Source organism: Belonocnema kinseyi, chromosome 3 (genome assembly GCF_010883055.1).
Source record: "Belonocnema kinseyi isolate 2016_QV_RU_SX_M_011 chromosome 3, B_treatae_v1, whole genome shotgun sequence".
NCBI classification, from domain to species: Eukaryota; Metazoa; Arthropoda; class Insecta; order Hymenoptera; family Cynipidae; genus Belonocnema; species Belonocnema kinseyi.
This window is the reverse complement of record NC_046659.1, coordinates 158,102,138-158,123,748: the sequence shown is the minus strand read 5'-3', so window position 1 is coordinate 158,123,748 and position 21,611 is coordinate 158,102,138. Positions and strand designations below refer to the sequence as shown.

At 26.0% G+C, this 21,611-nt stretch overlaps 1 protein-coding gene across 2 annotated transcripts in view; it reads right to left on the bottom strand.

Annotated features, from left to right (window-relative positions):
- LOC117168902 (probable phospholipid-transporting ATPase VD) overlaps nucleotides 1–21,611 on the bottom strand; it is a 136,973-nt gene that overhangs the window by 81,733 nt on the left and 33,629 nt on the right. For both annotated transcript variants that reach the window (XM_033354834.1, XM_033354833.1), the window contains exons 4-5: nucleotides 17,709–17,888; nucleotides 11,299–11,559 (exon numbers count right to left, since the gene is read on the bottom strand). In XM_033354834.1, the coding sequence (XP_033210725.1) occupies nucleotides 11,299–11,559; nucleotides 17,709–17,888 (441 nt within the window). The remainder of the gene's footprint in view (nucleotides 1–11,298; nucleotides 11,560–17,708; nucleotides 17,889–21,611) is intronic.

Here is a 21,611-nt window from a genome sequence, read left to right as displayed (position 1 = left end):
AGTTGAATTTTCAGCCAAATAGTTGAATTTCCTACTGAATTCTTTAATTTTCTAGTCAACAACACTGGTTCTTTGAAAGTTTAATTATCTTGTTGAAAATTTGATTATTTGTTGAGATTTCTTTGTTTTGTATAAAATATCAATTACTATATGTTTTTTGTTATAAATTCATATTTTTGTTGAAACTTCAACTATTTTTGGTTGAAGTTTAATTTTTTTCTTCAGATTCTACCATTTGGTTGAAAATTCATTTTTCTAACTAAAAATTTCCAGTATTTGTTTCAAAATTAAACTTTCTTATAAAAATTGCAGTTATTTGATTGAAAAGGCACCTCTTTTTCATTGAAGTTTAACCCTTTTGTTTGAAAATTCAACAATTTGGTTACAAATTTAATAATTTTGTTGAAATTTAGAGCGAATTTTTAATTATCTCTTGCCAGTAAACATTTTCTGTTATTTCAAAAATGTAGGTTTATGCGTTCGAGCAAAATCTAAAATGGATTCACGCAAATAGCCTATTTCATGTGCTAGTATAACGAGTTTTCTGTATGCAAGCAAGTACACCCGTGTACTTGCGCTCGTAAATTTACCAGGCAATTACGATGGCACACTCTGAGTATCGCTTGGACTGGAAGTGTCAGAATTTTCTTCGACCATAAATTTCCGTATTTTTCTTCGAACCCTCCAGTCGGGGAAACAAAACAAAAAAAGTTGATAAAAAACGATTCTTAAAGAAAGTTTAAACAAACTTATTTCTGTTGCTTCAGAAAACAAGTGAACTGAGGCGAGAATGAAATCAAGCCAAATTAGAATTTAAATAATAAATTATATTTATGATTACCAATCACAAGTGTCATTAGCATTAAGTGAAATCCTAGTAAATTGTATGTTAGTGTTCTCAATTATAGTTATTGAAAATGAACTTAAATATAATTTGATTAACAGTTTACTTTGAGGGATAAAAAAAAAGTGCGTGACTTCGAGACTTGGCCACTTTTCTCCCTTCGCTTCCGGATTAAATACCTAGAAATTCATTTAAATTCACAGAGGAGGTAATCACTTTGGTAATTTCCACATTAAAGTTTTTATTAAGAGTCATTTCAACAAGTCTTTGAACTCATTAGGGAAAATTAAATGAATGGTAAATTAACTTAAATATTAAATGCATACGATTAAACCCAGACTGATGAACAGGTAATCCACTCGGTTTATTTACTCAGGATGTCTAGCCGCCTTGAAATTCCTAATAACCTGGAAAAGTACTTGAATTTCGCTCATCATCCTGGAATTTGTATTCCCTTAAAGAAAAAATTGATTTTTAAATTTGTTCACTGTTACGCGACAAAAGACTGCTGAACAATTTATCGAAAGGTTAATGTATATAAATAATTCATAACTCCGCCATTTTTAATTTGATTTCTAATTTTTTTGTTTGAAAGTAGAAAACACCTTTTTAATAATAGATTGCTTATCTCATCATGGTGGAAAATCACGAACCTGAAATGGAAAATATTTCAAAGTTTTTCATTTGCTTCAACTTTAACTACAATTTAATGCAATTTTTTTTAATCTAATAATTTTTTGCTTTTAATGCATTGAAAATATTTTTATAGGTTTTTTATAGAAGATTCACCCTCTTAACTAAAAACTCTTTTTTGTTTGTTAAAAAGTTTAATTTTTAAACTGGAAATGTAACTTTTACATTATTTGTTAAAAATCTATTTTTTTGTTAATTAAAAATTCAATTACTGGTGTAAAAGTTTAATCACTTAAAAGTTATTTGTAAATTTCGTCTTTTGATAAAATCTGCAACTGTTTCGTTAAAAAATAACTTTTTTTGTTCAAAGTTTAACTATTTTGTCGAAAATAAATTTTTTTAACGAAAATTTATCTTTTTTATTTAAAAATTGAACTATTTATTTAAAAATGCATGTATTTTGGTTTAAAAGTTTTTTTCGTCAAAGAAATTACCTTCTTGGTTAAAAATGCATCGTTTTGTTTAAGAATTCAATTTAATAGATTGAATATTCAGTTATTATGTTGAAAATTTAATTATTTTGTTGAGACTTCTTTTTTAAATGAAATATCAACTGTTATGTTTTTCGTTAAGTATTCACCTTGGTAGAAGTTTAATCAGTTTTTTTTAGAAAATCCGAATACTTGGTTGAAAATAAAAATTTATCTTTCTAGGTTGAAAGTTCCAGTATTTGGTTAAAAAATAAACTGTTTGTTTAAAATTCAAATATTTTGGTAAAAAGTGAAGCCTTTTTGGTCGAAAACTCAACTGTTTTATTGAAAATTAAACTTTTGGTTAAAAATTCATCTCATTGGTTGAAAATTAAACTTTTCGGTTGGAAATTTAATTATTTGTTGAGATTTCTTTGTTTTGTATGAAATATCAATTACTATGTTTTTAAATACAAATTCATCTTTTTGTTCAAAATTCAACTATTTTCGGATGAAGTTCAATATTTTTTGTTACAAATTCGACTATTGGTTTGAAAAATCGTCTATGCAGGTAGAAAATTCCAGTATTTGGTTCAAAATTAAACTATTTTGTTGAAAATTCAAATATTTTATTAAAATGTATTCCTTTTTGATTGAAACCTTAACTATTTGGTTGAATATTTTTCTATTTGGGAAGAAATTTTATCCTGTTAGGTTAAAAATTCATCTTGAATTGTAAAAAAAACATTTTTTTATTGAAATTAATGAATCAATAAGACAAACTATCAAGAAAAGACAACAACTTCGAACCAAATAGTTACATTTTCAACCATAAAGATTAATTTTTTATCAAAAGGACGAATTTTCAAGAAAATAAATAAGTTGTTAAACGAATATTTGAACCTTCAGTCAAAAAGGTTAATTTTCTACTAAAAAATACGAATTTTCAATAAATGACATAAATTTTCAACTAAATAGTTAAATCTTTAACAAAAAATATAATGGTTAAATTTTCAGTTACAAAAATTAATTTTCAACAAGAAGAAAAAAATTTTTCAACATAAAAAGATGAATTCTCCACGAAAAAATATAACAGTTAATATTTAAAATAATTTTTTTTTTTTTTTTTGAAAAAAAAAACAGTTTAATCTTCAACAAAAAAAAAGTTTTCTACTTTCATTGAGAGCGAGGCAATAATCAATTAAATTTAACATAAATACAGTGCAACCCTTTAATAGCCCTCCCTTCTACAGCCCGTCCAAGAATTGTCGCCGCGCCGCAGGTAGGTTTAACAGGAGCCGCGCGGGATTTACGGTTGTCACTCTAGCGAGCATTCAGGCGAGAACAAACAAAAGCGGAGCGTGCTATAATGAGTTAGTTCCCACCCTCCGTCAGCCCTAAAATCGGCGCTAAAGAAGGGTTTCACTATAATTGATTAATCTATTCATTATTATTTATAAAAATATTCTCTTAGAATAATGCTAGAAAATTGCGGGTTTTCTTTTAATTTTCCACTTTTTTGTGCACAAACAATTTATTATTATTTTTAGTTATATCCTCATTGAATAATGTCAGAATATTTCCGTTTTTCTGAAGTATTAAAATTTTTGCCGAGTTTTCACTCAGACATAGGAATGCTACAAAGTTGCGGTTTTTTCTCAAAATTCCAAATTTGTATTGCTTTTTAGCTAGAGTGAGGTAATAATTATTCAAGGTTATCAAAAATCATTTTTTAAACAATTTATTGATATTTATGACTATCTTCTATTAGTGTAATGCTAAAAAGTTGCATTATTTTCTGAAATTTCCAACAAAACTTTCTGCTTATTTATTTAGATTAAGGTAATAATTATTTAATATTAACAAAGAACGTTTTCTAAACAATTTATTGATGTTTATATCTATCTTCTCTTAGAGGACTGCTAGACTGTTGCGTTTGTGCTGAATTTGTAAATTTGGGCTACCCTACTGTAACTGCACTAATATATATTTTTTTTAATGAAAAATGCAATCGAAAAAGAAATGAACTGAGAGAAAGGAAGCCGGGGGAGCGGAAGAGCGAAAAAGTATGAGATTAAAAATTAAAGGAGGGAATGGAATTGATAGAGGGCAAAGGAGGTAAAGGAGGTAAAGGACAAGGTTGTCGGAATCGCGATAAATTGATCAAAACAACAATTCAATTACATTATAAATGACGTCTGTTACAGCCAATCGCCTGAAGCCTGGTGCTTCGATGTTTTATCGTGTAATTCGAGTAGAGTCGAATCTACCCACCAGCAGAGCAGCAGAGCAGAGCAGAGTTTACAGGTGCCTGCATATGTAGATAGTACTATACAAACAAACCTAGAAGGTCCACGTGCCACAATTTTTTTATCGACAGTTGTATTGGCTCATCTGATTATGAGGAAAACAACCTTGAGCCCTTGAATAAATTCAATGATAATGATAGATTAATATAATCTTGAACATTAATTATTACCATCTATACAATCTATTGCGATTCATTCATTTTAGCACGCATTTTATTTTCAATATTCTCATTTTACAAACAAACTGGCCATTCAAACTTGAACAAAAAATCTTAACGACATTTTCCGGGTTTCCTGGTAAAAACAAAAATTTTCCGATTGGCTATTCAACGTTTGAAAGGGAAATAAATTCGATGATAATAAAACATTAATGTAGGCACCATATTCCTAATATTCCAAGTCAAAGTATATTGTATTTTAAACAAAATAGTGGGATTTTCAATTTGAAAAAAAATATGAATTTTCAACCAAAAAATATTAACTTTCTATCAAAAGATCTATCCAAAAAAAAAAGTTTTAACAAAAGTTGAATTTTCAACCAAGAAGATTACATTTCTACCAAAAATTTAAATTTGCAACAAGTTAGATAAATATTGAAATAATTGCATTTTCTAACTAAAAAATTATCAGTGATATCAGATCACCAAAATGAAATAGTTGAATTAATTTTTAGAAAAAAAAAGAACAAACTAATTTTCAACAAAACAGTTTAATTTTCAGCCAAAAACATTAATATCCTATATTAAGGCGGACTTTTTTACCAGAAAATATAAATTTTCAATAAAAAAGTTTGTTTTCAAATAAGCAGTAAAAATTTCAACCAGAGATTTAAATTTTCATTAAAAAAATTAATTATTAACAAAATGAAAAAAATAATATTCGACAAAGTTGTTTTATTTTTAACCGAAGCGATGAATTTCCAATTAAAATTATTAACTTTTAACTAAAATTAAGGATCTTCAAAAAAAAAAAAAAACGTTTAAGAAAGTAGTTTAAGTTTCAACCAAGGAATGGAACTTTCAACGCAAAAGTATTAATTTTCAACAAAAAAAGATTTTATTTTGAATAAAAAACAGTTTAATTTAACCAAAAAGTCGAATTATCAACAAAATACATACAGTTTTGACCGAATAGTTTAAATCTTCAACTAGGAAGATTAATTTTTTACTAAAAATATGAATTTGCACCCTAAAAACCTACTTTTTACAAAAATAATCGAAATTTTCATTAAATAATTTAAATTTTAACCAAAAAGTAGAAATTTTAATCAAAAGAGAAGAATATTCGTTACAAAAAGACGAATTCTTAAAAAAACGACTACATTTGAGATGAAATGGGTGCATTTTGAAACCAAAATATAATAGTAGTAGACTTTTCATTTAAAAAGAAGTAATTTTCAAACACAAATAGTTTGCTTTTCCCATTGAGCTCTATTGATTCCGTTCTCATTTAAGTGAAAACCCAAGAAAAAGGGAATTTTCTTGTGAAAAGAGAAAAAAGGGGAATTTAAAAAAAAAGGAGAAAGAGAGGTCCAGGTTCTACGATATAGATTTTGGATTTTCGATTAGAAATCATTTCTCAAAAAAAGCATTTTTTCGAAGAACGAAACGATATTTATTGAAAAATGAAAAAGAAATCTAAAAAATTCCCGGTTGTCGAATTCCCCGCTTTCCCGATCAGTGGCCACCCTGAAAAATTAATTCGTCTTATCGTCCCTGATAAGTAGACGCCGGAATCAGATTGGAGTTTAATCTTATCAAAATTCGTAAAGATTATCGTTTTTTTATCGTAAAAATTGAAATCATGTAAAAAAATATTCAGAATCACTGCGGATAAGACGACAGTCATCTTAAAAAGTTTGAACTGAAAATAGAAAGATTGAGAATTAAAGATGACTTAACAGAGCAACAAACAGAAAAGTCGGATACATAAATAATTTAAGAACTGACTTGAGTTAAAAATCGAAATGCACTCTGGTAATTTTATCATCTTCAATATTTGACACATAAATCATGCAGTGGTAAGCTTTCTTTAGTTTACAATTACTTGATAAAAAAACTTACAATTTACCCAAAAATTTAATTTTTTCACTTTCTTATTTTTATCATTTGAAAATGAACATAGCTAAGATGATAATTCATGAAATCTTAATATAAAAGGAAATTGGACGAAATCTTTGGTTGAAAACTAAACTATTTCGTTTAAAATTTATGTTATTCGGTTGAAAATTAACTTTGTTACTGAAAATATAACTATAAGTTTTGAAATTTTTTTTTTAAATGAAAAGTAATCTCATTAGTTTAAACTTAATCTTTTTGTTTAAAAATTAATTTTTTCGTTTGAAAATTAATCTTTTTTAGTTGACAATTAATGTACTTTGTTTAAAATTTGTCTTGCTTAGTAGAAAATTCATCTTTTGCATTGAAAATTCAACTACATGATAAAAAATTCTTTTTTTTTTTCGTTTGCTTGAAAATTTATCTTTTTTATTTGGAAATTCATTCACTTGGTGAAAAACAAGTCTTCTTGATTTCAAAGTTGAACAATTCAGTTGATTTTTTTCTTACTTGCTTCAGAATTCGGGGTTTTGCTCTTCGTTAGAAAATTTATCTCTAATGGTAAAAAAAAAATTCTGTAGAGGGTTCAGGTATTTTTTGGAAAATTGATCTTTTCTGGTTGAAAATGTAATTAATAGGTTGAAAAATGAACTACTTGGTTAAAAATTCAATATTTCGGTCGAACCTTCATATTTTTAGTTGAAAATTGATCTTATTGATGAAAAATTGAACATTTTTTTTCCAAATTAGTTTTTTTTTGGTAGAAAATTCAACTATGAAGGTGAAAATGAACTTTTTTGTTGTAAATTTAACTTTTTTTGTTAACGAGTCTACTTTGTTAAAAATGCCACAAAAAGTTACTTAAATTTCAGAATTTAGTTTTAAATGAATGGCATTTTAGAATTCTATTCTAATTATAATTATATAGTACAATTTTTTAATTTACTTTAATCAATGCCTATTTATTTTTAATTTTAGTTTTTATAAATTATTATATTAGTTATTTTGATTTCAAAATTATGAAATAACTGAAGTGAAAAAATATCTTTTTACGTAAATTGAATTAACTTTAAATTAAAATTATTTCTTGAAAAAAAGATCCTACTCCATCTTCCCTCCGTTGGGAATCGAACCACAAAACTTCTGATTTCCGGTCAGGTGCTTTTCCAATTAAGCTATTAGAGGGATCAGAATAAGAACTCTTAATTCACGAACATAACGCTAATTTTCAGCTAGGTGTTAATGGTACAAGTAATTATTTAAAATTTTTAAATTTATCTGCTATATCATCAGAGATTGTACCTTACCGAAATAGATCGACCCTCCAAACCATGAAGGCAGAAAATCTACACAATATCGATCAATTTAAGAATCTTCAATAACAGAAAATGCTTAACGTCTTAATAAGACTAGATGGAATTAACTTTATCTAATAACTGTAACCAGTTAATAAAAAGAAAAAGTTACCCAAGACTAATCGAATCCAAATAGAATTTACAATATTACTGTATCCATTAATGTGACGCAGTACCTAAATTAAGATGTTGGTCTGTCCCCTTCTCAAAATGAAAATTTCATAGAAAATTCATTTGAATTGACGCAAGAACTCAAAAGCATCTAATTAGCGATAATCTATGGAAATTGGCAGTGCCTAACAACTTCTTTATTGAAGTTGACACAAAAAAAAATTATATTAGAATTTAAAAATTATAGCGAATCCTAAAAATTCAGTTCTTATATAATTACAAAAAGATTCAAGAAACGATAAGAGATTATATAATCTCCGAGACTTTCTGGTAACATCTGGAATGCTATTAAGAGTTCGATACAAGTGAATAATCGTTTCTCTCCGCGTTTCCTTTTTACCTCAACATGGGTTTCTTCCACGCTGTCGATTTTCAGGGGGTGTGAAAGCAGCTCAGTGAATCTTATGAAAGCAATGGTGGTTCCAGAGCGCGGGGGGGGGGGCGAACTCTTACTTGAGGCCTTTTAATTCCCTTGAAAAAATTCAGCCCCCTAATTACACATTCCCACACAAAAAAGTAAGAGTAGGATGTCCGACAGATCAGAATAGTTCATTTTTATATATTTTGGGTCGCTGATTCCGAATTAGCTCTTGTTTCATCCCTAAGCTAAAAAAAAAACATCTAAAAAAAAACACTTTTTTCGTTCAATTTCATAGCCCCATAAAAAAGTAGGAGTTCTAACGGACCAGACTAGACAATTCTTAAATTTTTGGGCCGCTGAATCCGAATCCAAAGTCCGGATTCCAAAGTTGGCTTTTGTTTCCTTTGAACTACAAAAATGTGCTAAGAAAGTGCTTCTTGACGTTAGGAAGAAAACAAAAGCTAATTTCGGCATTCCGATTTAGTATTCGGATTCAGCGACCCAAAATATGTAAGAATTGGTTGAACATAATTTTTCCGACTAAATTTTTTTGTGAATTTATGTACAATTCATCCAAAAAAGACGAAGACACATAAAAAAATAGAATAGTGATATGTTAAGCAGGGGATTATTACCATTTCAAATCAGAAACGGTTGAATTGAAAAAAAATAAATGGCAACAAAAGACTTGAATCTTCAGCAAAGAAAGATTTGACAGCCAATAAAGAAAACAAATGTATTTAAAATGTAGAATTTTCAAATCAAAAATATTGTATATTACATTATTATTTAAAAAAATATATTTAATTATTATTTATAATATTTTTATTATATTATATTATAATATTATATATTATAATATATTTCAAGTCAATAAATTTTTAACCAAGAAGATAAATTTTCTTCTATATAGAGGAATTTTCAACAAAATACATAAATTTATAACCAAATAATTGAATTTTTAAACAATAAAAAATGAATTTTATATCAACAAAGTAAATAGTTTTTATTTCCACACAAAAATAAGAATTTTCAAGAAAATACACAATTTCAACGAAAGACTTGCATTTAAAAAAAAATAATTAAATTTTTAATAAAATTGTTAAATGTTGAACTTATAAAGATAAATTCTTTGCAAAACCATGGATATTTTAACATAAAGATTAATTTTCTAGAAAAAAGTAGAATTTTCAAAATATACATGAATTTTCAAGTCAAAAAGGGCAATTTTCAGTAAAAAAAAATAAATAGAAAGTGAATGTTAAACAGAGTGGGTCATCTTTTAACCAAAAAGACCAATTTTCAACCCAGAAGTAACATTTCTTAACCAAAAAGACGAATTGTCAAAAAATAAAGATTTTTCAGTTAAAAACATCCAAATTGTTGGAACTTTCAAGCCAAAAGAGGATTTTTTTATAAAGAGGAAAGTTCATGAAAAAAATATTAATTTAAAAAGAAAAAATGAATTTTTAACTAAAAAAGATCAACTTTCAACTATAGGGAAAGGAAAAGTTCTATTTTCAGGTAAAAATTAATTTTAAATAAAAGAAAAACGAACTTTCAACAAAACAGTCAAATTTTCATCTAAAGAGATGAACCTTCAAATAAAAAATAAATACATTTTTACAATTTGGTTCAACTTTTATACAAGCAGTTAAATTGTTGATTAAAAAAAATGTCAACTTCAAAATTCAATTTCAATTTTTAAAAAATGGAATTTTTACATTTTTTAGGTTAAAAAATTTTTTTTTTGAACAGAAAAACAAGTTTTCAATAAATTAGTTAAATTTTTAAATACGAGAAAAATTCTCAACAAAAATAATTAATCTTCAACTGGAACATTGAAATTTTCAATCAAAAAAATTAATTTTCAACAAAAAATATCAATTTTTGAATAAATAAAATAAGTTTTTTTAATAAAGGGATTCAATCTAAAGCCAAATAATTGAATTTTTTACCAAAAAATAAGTCCCCACGAATAATGTAATGTCAGATATTTCAAACAAGAAGGATGTCTGTCGTGAAGTTGTTGAATTTACAACGAAATAATAGAATTTTTAATTAAAAGTATAATCTCCAGTAGGAAGCAACTAAAAAAATAGATAAACATATAAAACAAATAAATGTTTAAGAAATATATATCACGGCATAAACAAATTTCAAATGTATTATTTTTAGCAGTTATTTAAACTAAATGTCTACTATAGAAATTCAATGACTTTTGCAAGATTTTTTTTTAATAAACCTGACTTTCCCCTACCAATAAAATTTCCAATTTTAATCAATAAAAATTCATTGCATGCAGAGTGGAACTTATTTTCAATGCTTTCAATATATTGAAAGCAAAAAGTTATTAGATTTGAACAATTTTAATTAAATTTTTTGTTAAAGTTGAAAAAATCGGGACTCAATGAGAAACTTTGAAATATTTTCGATTCTAACTTCGTGATTTTTTACCGTGATGAAATGAACAATTTATTGTTAAAAAGGTTCAATTTTTTTTACTTTCAAATAAACAAATAAATTAGAAAAAAAAATCACCAAAAAACGTCTTTTATCGTCCATAAAAAAACAAGTTTAAAAATCAAAATCTATTCTTTCCTAAAAGGAATCAAAATTCGAAAACCACGAGCAAAATTCAAGGACTTTTCCAGGTTTTCAAGGATTTCCAGGATACTAGATACCCTAGATTATTGCACAATTTCCGGTGAGATATGTGCCTATCACTGTAATTGATCAAACTTTCGAGGCAATAATAAATGCACCGTTATTTCACGGGTTTTTCACGGGACACGAAACAGTTCCCTTTTTCTCGGTCCAGTGGCTACCTAGAAATTCCTCCTCGTCATTTCCTGATTTTACGCGGGACCGCGACTGACACTTGAATTCATTTTTATTTTATTGACAGCTGAGAGTTAATTTAAAATGTTGTACGAGTCAATTAAACGACAAGATTGCGTGAGTGACATTGGCCTTGATTTGAAAGCGGAATATGGAATCGATCGTGTTCTCGGTCGGAAAATAATGGAGAGAAAGAGAGCGCCTCTTTTCTCCTTCTCTTTCCCATTCTATTGGGGATTTCCGGTTTTCAGACTCACCTGACGTAGACTCGACAGGTGGAGTTGTTGACTCTGTTGTCACTTGCCAGTCTTCTTCTGTCTTCACAAAAATCCTTGAGCGCGGTGACTCCCAGCACAAAAAGGACAGGGAACATTGCAATCTCTTTTCCAAATGCGTTGATTTCAGGAAACCAATTTAGAAAAACTATAAAGATGAAGTACAAGTTCGCGACCCGATGAAATTGCTCCAGGAGGTTGCGGGGCAGGAAGCTCAAAGTCGTGTACTTTGTTGTGCGTACCCTGAAATAATAACAAAGAAAATGTCCTCGGGTGATTTTTCACGATAGTATGACAATCAAATAATTTGTATTAATCCAATTAATGTAGGTAATATATTCCTAAGATTTCAAGTCAAAATATATTGCATTTTTAACCAAATTTTTTTGATTTTTTCAAACTAAAAAGTCGAATTTCTGTAAGAAAAAATCTGATTTTTAAACTCGAGAAGATGAGTTTTGAAGAAAGTTCATTTTTAACAAAAAAAAAGAATAATTTTTAACCACAAATTTCCAATTACTACAGAATAGTTGAACTTTTAAGCAAGGGAGACGAATTCTTAACAAAAAAGTTGAATTTTCAAGCTAAACAGACGAATTTCCTAGATAACAGAATTTTCAATCCCAAAATATGAAATATCAACAAAAAAGTTATTATTTAACACAAAAATTCAAAGTTCATATCAAATAAAATTTTTAACGCAAAAAACACGACTTTTCGACAAATAAAATTTAATTTCTATACACCAAAAGTATGAATTTTCAACTACAGTTGCTAATAGAACCAAATAGTTCAATTTTTAAGCAACTTAGACGAATTTTGAACAAAACAGTTCAATTTTCAACTGCACAATATGAAGGTTCAACAAAAAGCTGATTTTCAAAAAAATAATTCAAATTTCTACATAATTGATCATTTTTAAGCCAAAAAACTACTTTTCTACGAAAAAAGTTGCATTATCAATCCCAAAATATGAATTTTCTATAAAAAAAAACTAACATTCAAACAAATAGTTGAATTTTCAACCCAACAGTTGCAATTAAAACCAAATAGTAGTTGAAATTTTAAGCAAGTTAGACGAATTTTTAACAAAAAAGGTACATTTTAAAACGTACAAAGAAGAATTTTCAACCCTTCAATATAAATTTTCAACAAAAAAGGTAATTTTTAATAAAAATTCTAGGTTTCAACAAAATAATTAAAATTTCTATAAAACTATTGATTTTTCATTTTATAATTTAAACATCAACATAACTAAGATGATAATTCATGAAATCTTAATATATGCTTAATAGAAAATTCATCTTTTGTATTAAAAATTCAACTACTTGATTAAAAATGATTTTTTTTTTATATTTGAAGATTTATAATTTTTAGTTGAAAATTCATTTCATTCGTTGCAAACTTAAATATTTGGTTAAAAAGTCATGTTTTTTCGTTGAAAATTAATTTTTTAAACTTTAAATGTCATTATTCTATTATTCTTGAAAATTTATCTTTTTTATTTCAAAATTCATTCACTTGGTTAAAAAAGCGTCTTTTTGGCTTCAAAATTCAACAATTCAGAGTACTTATTTTCTTACTTGATTCAAAATTCGAGGTGTTCCTCTTTGTTAGAAAATTCATCTCTTTTGGTAAAAAAATTTCTGTAGAGGGTTCAGATATTTTTTTGAAATTTTAAACCAAAAACATATTAATTTTTCACCAAAAAGTTGCATTTTTAATCAAAAGAGATGAATTATCTAACCGAAAACATACATTTTCAATTCAGAAAGATTTCTCAGCAAAGAAAGGAAAAAAATGCAACAAAATTGTGAGATTTTTATGCCAAAAGGCTAATTATCTACCAAATAGCTTGGAATATTCAACCCCAAAATATTAAATTTCAATAAAATAGTTTATTTTCAACAAAATAGTTGAATTTTTAACAGAATCATCATTGTTTCAACTAAAAAAGATGTAGTTGCATTTTTCATCCACGAAAAAGAATTCTCAAACAAAACGACGAATTTTCAGACCGAAAAATTAATTTTCTACCAAAAACAGACCGTCTTTTTTAATAAAACACATGGATCTTTAAATAAATAGTTGAAATTTCAAGTAAAAAAAGGTCTATCTTTTCTGAAAAAAATATATAGTTTCAACAAAACAGTTCAATTTTCAACCAAAGAAATGAATTTTCAACAAAGAAGTTAATTTTTAACCAAACAAATGAGCTTTCGACCAAAAAAAGCTTGACTTTTTAACCAAATACTGGAATTTTATACCTAGAAAAATAAATTTTCAACCAAATGGCCGGATTTTGAAACAAAAAATATCAAACTTCAACCAAAAGTTGTTTAATTTTTAATACCAATATATTTTTAAATACATTATTTTTAATAATTAAATCTTCAACCTGATAGTTTTTTTTTGAACCAAATAGTTAAATTTTCAATCTACGAAATTGAATTCTCAAAAAAAGACAACTTTTCAAAGAAGAAGATTAATTTTTGAACAAAAAATACCTTTTTTCAAACAAACTATTGCTGGATATATCCAGCACTGTGTTATAACACAGTCGAAATTTATCTGATCCTAATCAATAAAAGTTCGTTACGCGCTCAATATATTGATAGCAAAAAAGTGATACATTAAAAAAAAATAATAAAATTTTAGTTAAATTAGAAAATCTGCATTTATTAAAACCCTAATTGCATTTAAAAAAATTCTTTGCAACCATGTATTAACATGTATCCTAGTCTGTTAAATCGGCTTAAGGTTAAGGTTCTCAGGGTTAATGCAATGATAATATAGAATTATGGATAATGACAATGCAGAACATCATTTATGTATGAAAGAATCTCATGCTCCACAGAACAAAACTGTTGCAGAAAATTTTTAATTGTAACTTTTCTTAATTAATCTGTTTCTCATAATTAATTAATTAATGTTAATTAATTAATCGGTTTGGGTTCAAGTTTCAACTATTTTGTTGAAAATTCATTTTTTTATGAAGATTGATCTCTTTGTTTGAAAATGCATGCAGAGTGGCCGTTTTAATCGATGAAATAAATTCCCGGTTGTTTCCCGATTCGCAAACATTTTTCACGGTCAATGAAATTAAAAGAATGGAACAACTAAAGCTAAAAAAATTTCTACTTGAGGTAATAAAATCTGAACTATAAATGAAAGCACTCAAAGTGGAACTATTAAATTAAAGGTACTAACATTTTTCAATATTAAAATATATACATCCAAGTTATCATTTTCAATGCTCTAAATTAAAAAATCAATCAATGAACTTTAAAATTTTCAAAATTATATAATTCTAAGGAATTTTAAGCTAGAAACATTAAATAATGAAAAATGGAAAAATTTTTAACTGAACACTTTTTAAATTAGAAATTCAATTATTTTCTTTTTAAATAGTTTAAACATCGTTGGAAGGCTTAAAAATTTTATTTAAAAATATTGAGAAATCTAGAAGTTGTTTTGAAATTGTTTTAAATTTTTTATTATTTTGGAAATTTTTTCAGAACTTCTAAATATCTGTCAAACTTAATTCAATTCTTTCTACAATTTTCAGAAAATTCTGCAAATTTTAGAAAATTTCTTTACAATTTGGATGTATAAATAATTATTGAACATTTATTATTTGTAGGCGAAATTTGAGTAATTTTAAGAGATATGTAGACGCTTTGAAAAGATTAAAAACTTAATGTAAAACATAAAATGATAGCCTAATATAAAACAGAATTTACAATTTCGCAGTTTTTAAACAAAAAATTAGATTCTTTTCATGAATTGTGAAAGGCTTCAAAAGTATAAAAACATTTTCTTAAGATTACTAGGAAAATTAAAAATAATTTTTAATTTTGAAAAATTATTTTAAGAGCATATTTAAAAAGTTTTTGAAAGATTTAAATAAAATTTTTAAAAAAGATTCTAGAAGACTTTAAGGAAACTTTCTAAAATTTTTATAATTTTTAATCTTTATAAAACTCCTAAATATCTCTTAAAATTACTCCAATTTTGTCTACAAATGTTCATTTGTAAATTATACATCAAAATTGAAAAATTTCACTTACAAACAAAGCATTTTTCAAACACAACCATTAAAAAAGTAACGTTCAAAGTTTACAGGCTCTTCGAAATTTTAACGATTCCAGGCTTCTTATGTCAAAAAATTCAGTTAAAGATTCTTTACTTTTAAATATTTAGTTTCAATTTACTTGCCTCAAATAAAAATTCAAATATTGCTAAATATTCAATAATTAATCTTTTTTTTTAATTAAAAATTTCAACTTGCATATTTTCGACTGAAATAATATTTTAAAAAGTTTTAATCCTTTAATTAAGCATATATTATTATGAAGTTATTTTTAAGTTGAAAATGTTTATAAAGTGATTGAAAATCGTTTTGTCAAATCGTTTTTGTTCACTTTTTGTTACTTTAAGTACACATAAATTTAAAAAAATGGCAAAGGCATTTATTTTTTGCATTTAAAAATTCTTTAAATTAAAAATGTGAGCTTAAAAATAAAAAATTTTTATGGAAAATTTTTAAAGCAAACAAGTTTTGAATTACGCATTGTAAGCTAAATAATAGCATAATTTAAAAACATAACAATTACTTAAAAAACAGTTGAAATCGAACGTGGACAGATTTTTCTTCTACAAATTTGTAAAATTCCCGGTAAAAAAAATTCACTGTCATTTCCCGGTTTTTCCCGGTCTCGAAAAATTCCTGATCCAGCGTATTTTCTTAAAAAATATATTTTTTTTTGAAAAATCAGCTGTTTTGTACAAAAACCGCCTATTTGGCTTGAAAATTCAAGGATTAGATTAAATTATTATTTTCTCTTTTTTAGCGGAAAAATCTTTCTTTGTTCAAAATTCTACTTTTTTTTCTTTAAAACTCGTTTTTGGTTTGAAAATTAATCTGTCTGGATTCAAGATTCAACCGTTTTATTAAAAGTTCGTATTTTCTTGTTGAATTCAACTGTTTTTTTATTTTGAAATCAAATTTTTTTTAGTTATTATCAACTATGTATTACATTTTTTCTAGAGAATTTATCTTTTTTTGTTAAAATTCAACAGCTTGGTAGAAAGTTAAACTAATTTGTTAAAAAATCTTTTTTTAAGGGAAGAATCAACTGTTTTGTACAAAAATCGCCTTTTTGGCTTGAAAATTCAAGAATTTGGTTAAAATTATTTTTCTTTATTGACTGAAAAATCTTCCTTGGGCGAAAAATCTACTTTTTTCTTTAAAATTCACCTTTTTCTTTGAAAATTAATCAGTCAATATTTATCTATACATCAAAATTGAACATATTTACTTACGTTTTCAAATTTTTTTTTAACTACGAAGATTTTGAAATTAAATCGATTTAGTTTTTAGCATTAAAATCTGTACATTCTTAAATTTTTAACTAATTCCAAATCTTCTTGTACAATCAATTACACACTTTTTAATCCTAAAAGTACTGTTAAATTAAAAAAATCATTATTATGTATATTCACAGTTGATCAACTAAAAATATTTTTATCCAAAACTTTCGATTTCAAACGTTTCTAATTTCTAATTTTTTAAGTCTTTAAAACTGCATTTTTAAAGTCTTTAAGTGAAAAACGTACGCTTAAAAATTAAATCTGAAATAGAAAATTAGTTAAGTGAAAGATTTTCTAACAACGCATTGTACAATTTAACTAATTATTTTTAAAAAAAACTGTTGAAATCAAACACGAACAGATTGTTTTTTCTACAAATTTCTCAAATTCCCGGTCAAAAAATAAATTCACTTTCATTTCCCTTTTTCCCGGTCTCATGAAATTCTCGGTCATTTCCTGGTTTCACGGTTAAGCGGCCGTCCTAAAAATAGTGTAATCGCTCAAAATGTTGTGAATAGTGTGTCGTTTCCGAGGCCTATCATAATAATTTAAATAATATTCCTTGCAAATTTAATGAGCATTTGCAGGGATACTTGGAAGCTGAGATTTATTAACCGATCTTCTGATTTAGAGCATATGAGTTGAGAGCACAAGGCGCTTGAGTAATCTGTGTCATGGCGTATACAATGTATAAAAAAAAGCTGACTCAACATTCCCGCTGTCATGGTGATTGCATAATTTAAGAAAAATCAAGAGAGATTGTCATTTATTAAGTAAAAATGTCATAACTGTTTTCAGTTATTCCCGCATTATTTGTAAACCAAGCAGGGAGAGTCGTTCATCAGTCTCACTTTTTAGAAGCTTCTCGTTCAATTAAAACATCTTCATATTTCAAATAACTTAGAGGTAAGAAGACATTTATATTTCCAATTCACACAAAAAGCACAAGCCTTCGTTCAGAATAGAAGAGAAAAATGAGAAATAATTAATTAAATTTGAAAATATTGAAATAATCTTACCTGTTGTCTATTCTAAACCCATTGGGATGTCGACTTGGTGGAGTTTTTGGTGGTACCAAATGATTGGGAATAATTGTCCTAAGTCTGGGTTCTTCCGGAGGGGATCCAAAGCATCGGGCCCAGAGTCTCATCCACCAAGGAGGCGCTTCACTACGTCGTATCGTGTAAATAGACTCGGATCTTAGAAAAAAAAAAAAAACACAAAAAAGAATTTCATAAAATAACTTCAAGTTACCTAAAAAGTTACTTCATTCACTAGCTTAATTTTATAATTTAAAAATCAAAATAACTAAGGTGATAATTTATAAAAACTTAATTTGAAAACAAATAGGTATTATTTAAAGTAAATAAAAAATACATCATATATTTCGGCAAGTGAACAACAATATATATTTAGAATAAAATTCAAATTGAGTAATATACATGTCACTCAGAATAAATTTCAAGGCCTAAAATGTTTCAAATATCGAGCAAAAATATTTTTTACGATTCAATTTGAAACTCTTTACATTCCTAACATTTCAAGTAAAATTATTATTATCAAAAAATAAGAACACTTTTCGACAAAAAGTTTGAATTTTAAACAAAAATGTTCGTTATTTTTCCACCAAATCAGATTAATTTTCTACCAAAATATTTTCATTTTCAACAGCAACAAAATAGATTTTTTTAATAAAAAAACAACAACAAAAGGACAAATTTTCTAAAAAGCAGTTGCATTTTCAAGCAAAAAATAGAAATTTCAACAAAAATGTACTTTTCTACTTTTAATTTTCTATAAAAATAGTAACATTCTTAACAAAATACATGAAATTTTTACCAAAATAGATGAATTATTAAGGGAAAATATAATAGTTGATATTACTTCGACAAAATCGATTTTAATCTGAAATCCAACACAGTTCGAATTCAACCAAATCAGATAGATTTTCCAGTAAAATATTGGAATTAAAAAAAAGATGTTTAATGAAAAAGCCGAATTTTGAAGCAAGAAAGAAAACAACTTCCTCTTAATTTTTGAATTTTCCAGCCAAAAAGGTCAATTTTCTACAAAACAGTGGCATTTTCAGACCGAAAATATTATGTTTCAATAAAAAACTGAACGTAGTTGAATTCAGCCAAAAAATCTTCATACAAATCACATTAATTTTCAACTAAAATAGTTAAATGTTGAAGATAAAAAAATGAGATTTTTTTACCAAAACAGATTCATTTTTTAACGAAAAAGATGAATTTTTAAAAAAGAGAAAAAATATCCTCTGAATTGTTGAATTCTCAAGACAAAAAGACGAATTAAATTTTCTACGAAACAGTTGCATTATCAAACCGAAAATATAAATTTTCAACAAAAAAGTTACTTTTCAACCAAATAGATCAACTTTCTACAAGAAAGTCGAATTTTTAACAAGATACATGATTTTTCAACCAAAAAGATTATAGATTGAAATCAATTAGAGTTGAATTCAACCAAGAAGACAAATTTAAAAAAAAACTGAATCCTCAACCAAATCAGATTAATTTTCTGCCAAAGTAGATAAATTTTCAATAAAAAAAAGAGATTTTTTACCACAAGTTATAAACTTTAAAACGAAAAAGCAGAATTTTTAACCAAGAAAGAAAGAAATTTTGAATAAATAGTTGAAATTTCAAGCCAAAAAGACGAATTTTCTGTAAAACAGTTGCATCTTCAAACCGAAACTATAAATTTGCAACAAAAAAAACTTACTTTTCAACCAAATATAGTTGACATTATTTCAAACAAATAAATATTTTAATTTGAAAGCAATCGCAATTGAATTAAACCAAAAAAGACAAATTAAAAAAAAATGGCTGAATCCTGATTAAAAAAATATCAATTTTCTACCCATAACTGACCCATAAAATAAAAAACGGCATATAAAAATCGCAAAGTTGCCCTAAAAGTTAAAAGTAACATAACTTTTCATTAACTTGCAACTAATTAACTTGAAATTAAGTAATTAGTCTTCCAATAATTTTTTTATTAAGAAAAATTAACTGTTATCTCGTAACTAATTGTAAGTAAATAGAAGCCTGAATCTTTAAAACTATAGTACACCGGAAGTTTAATAAGAAACCGATGACCTACATTCTAAATCTGCCCTCCCTACGTAGTGACCTTGATGCTTGATCACACTATTCAGAAATGCAAAGGGTTTCATTTGATAAAAATTTGTCTTTTTCTTTTCTTCAAAAATAAGAAATCAAATGTATAGACCGAATTGTTCTCAAAATAAATATAAAAATAGGAAAATGAATTCTTTTGAATACAATTAAACTTTAACCAAATAGTATGACAACATTTTTCAAAGAAAGTTGACTTTCATACTATATAATATGATCTTTAAATCAAAAAGGACGAATTTTTAACAAAGCGATGTAATTGTGAATCAAAAGGTTGAAATTTCGATCATAAAAAATGATTCTTTAACAAAATAGATAAATTTTCAACAAAAGAATTTTATTTTTAACCAAATAGTAGAATTTTTAATTAAAAAAGTTGGATTCTGAACATAAATATAATAGTGGACTTTTCAAACAAAAAAAGACGATAACAGTAAAATAACACTATTTAAAAAATTTTCAAGGCAAAAAGGCGATTTTTTTAGAAGACAATTCAATCTATATAATATTTCTATCAAAAAATACGAATTCTCAATTTAAAAAGGTGAATCTTTAACATAAAAGTTTAATTTTAAATCACTAAAGATGATTTTTTAACAAAATGGATGAATTTTCAACAAAAACACAATTATTTTCTGACAAAACAGTTGAATTGTAAACCAAAAAAAAAAAAAAAAGAATAACAATAAAATAACACTATTTTCCAATTTTTCAAACCAAAAGGTGATATTTTTGCAAAGAAATTCAATTTTTCGACCCGAAGAGTTGAATTTTAACCATGAAAGATGATATTTCGACACAAAAATTTGAATTTCTAATCATATAAAATAATTTTTTAATAAAATAGATGAATATTATCAACAAAAAATTTAATTTTTAACTAAAAAAGATCAATTCTAAACAAAAAGTATAATACTAGACTTTCCCAAACAAAAAAAGAGAATATAATAATATGGTAGCACTATTTACAAATTTTCCAAATAAAAACTCAATTTTCAACAATCAAAAGGTTTTTTTACAACCGTGAAAGATGAATTTTCAACAAAGAAGGATGATATTTTTACCAAAAAATATGAATTTTCAGTTTGAAAAATACGAATTCTGAAAAAATTTGAATTTTCGATCATAAATAACGATTTTTTAACAAAATAGTTGAATTCTCAACCCAAAAATATATTAATAAACTTTTTTAACAAAAAAGAAGGCTAACAATAAAACAACACTATTTTAACATTTTTCAAGCCAAAAAGGGGATTTTTTAGAAGACAATTTTATTTTTAACACGAAGAATTGAATTTTCAAAAAACAAGTTTATTTTCAACAGAGCAAGATGAATTTTCAACATAGTAGAATTTTTAACCAAAAACAGACGAACTCTGAACCAAAAATATATAATAGTAGACTTTTCAACCAAAAAACTATAAAACTTTTTAAGAAATTTGGAAGCCACAAAGGCAAATTTTGAAGAAGAAAATTAAATTTTCAACAAAAAAGATGTTTCTTTTTTTAAATAGTTGAATTTTCAAACAAGTAGTAGAATTATTAACCAAAAGGGGCAAATACTGAACAAAAAATATCATTGTAGACTTTTAAACTAAATAGAATTACACGGTAAAAAAAATTGAGCTGTGACAGGGATATTATTCCTTATTATAGCTTAACATTTAGCTGAAAACGAACGAAGGAATTTAGAAAGATTCCTGAATCAGCGAAAATAAATATCCTTGACCATTTTCCATATACCAGGGATATCGTATAGTC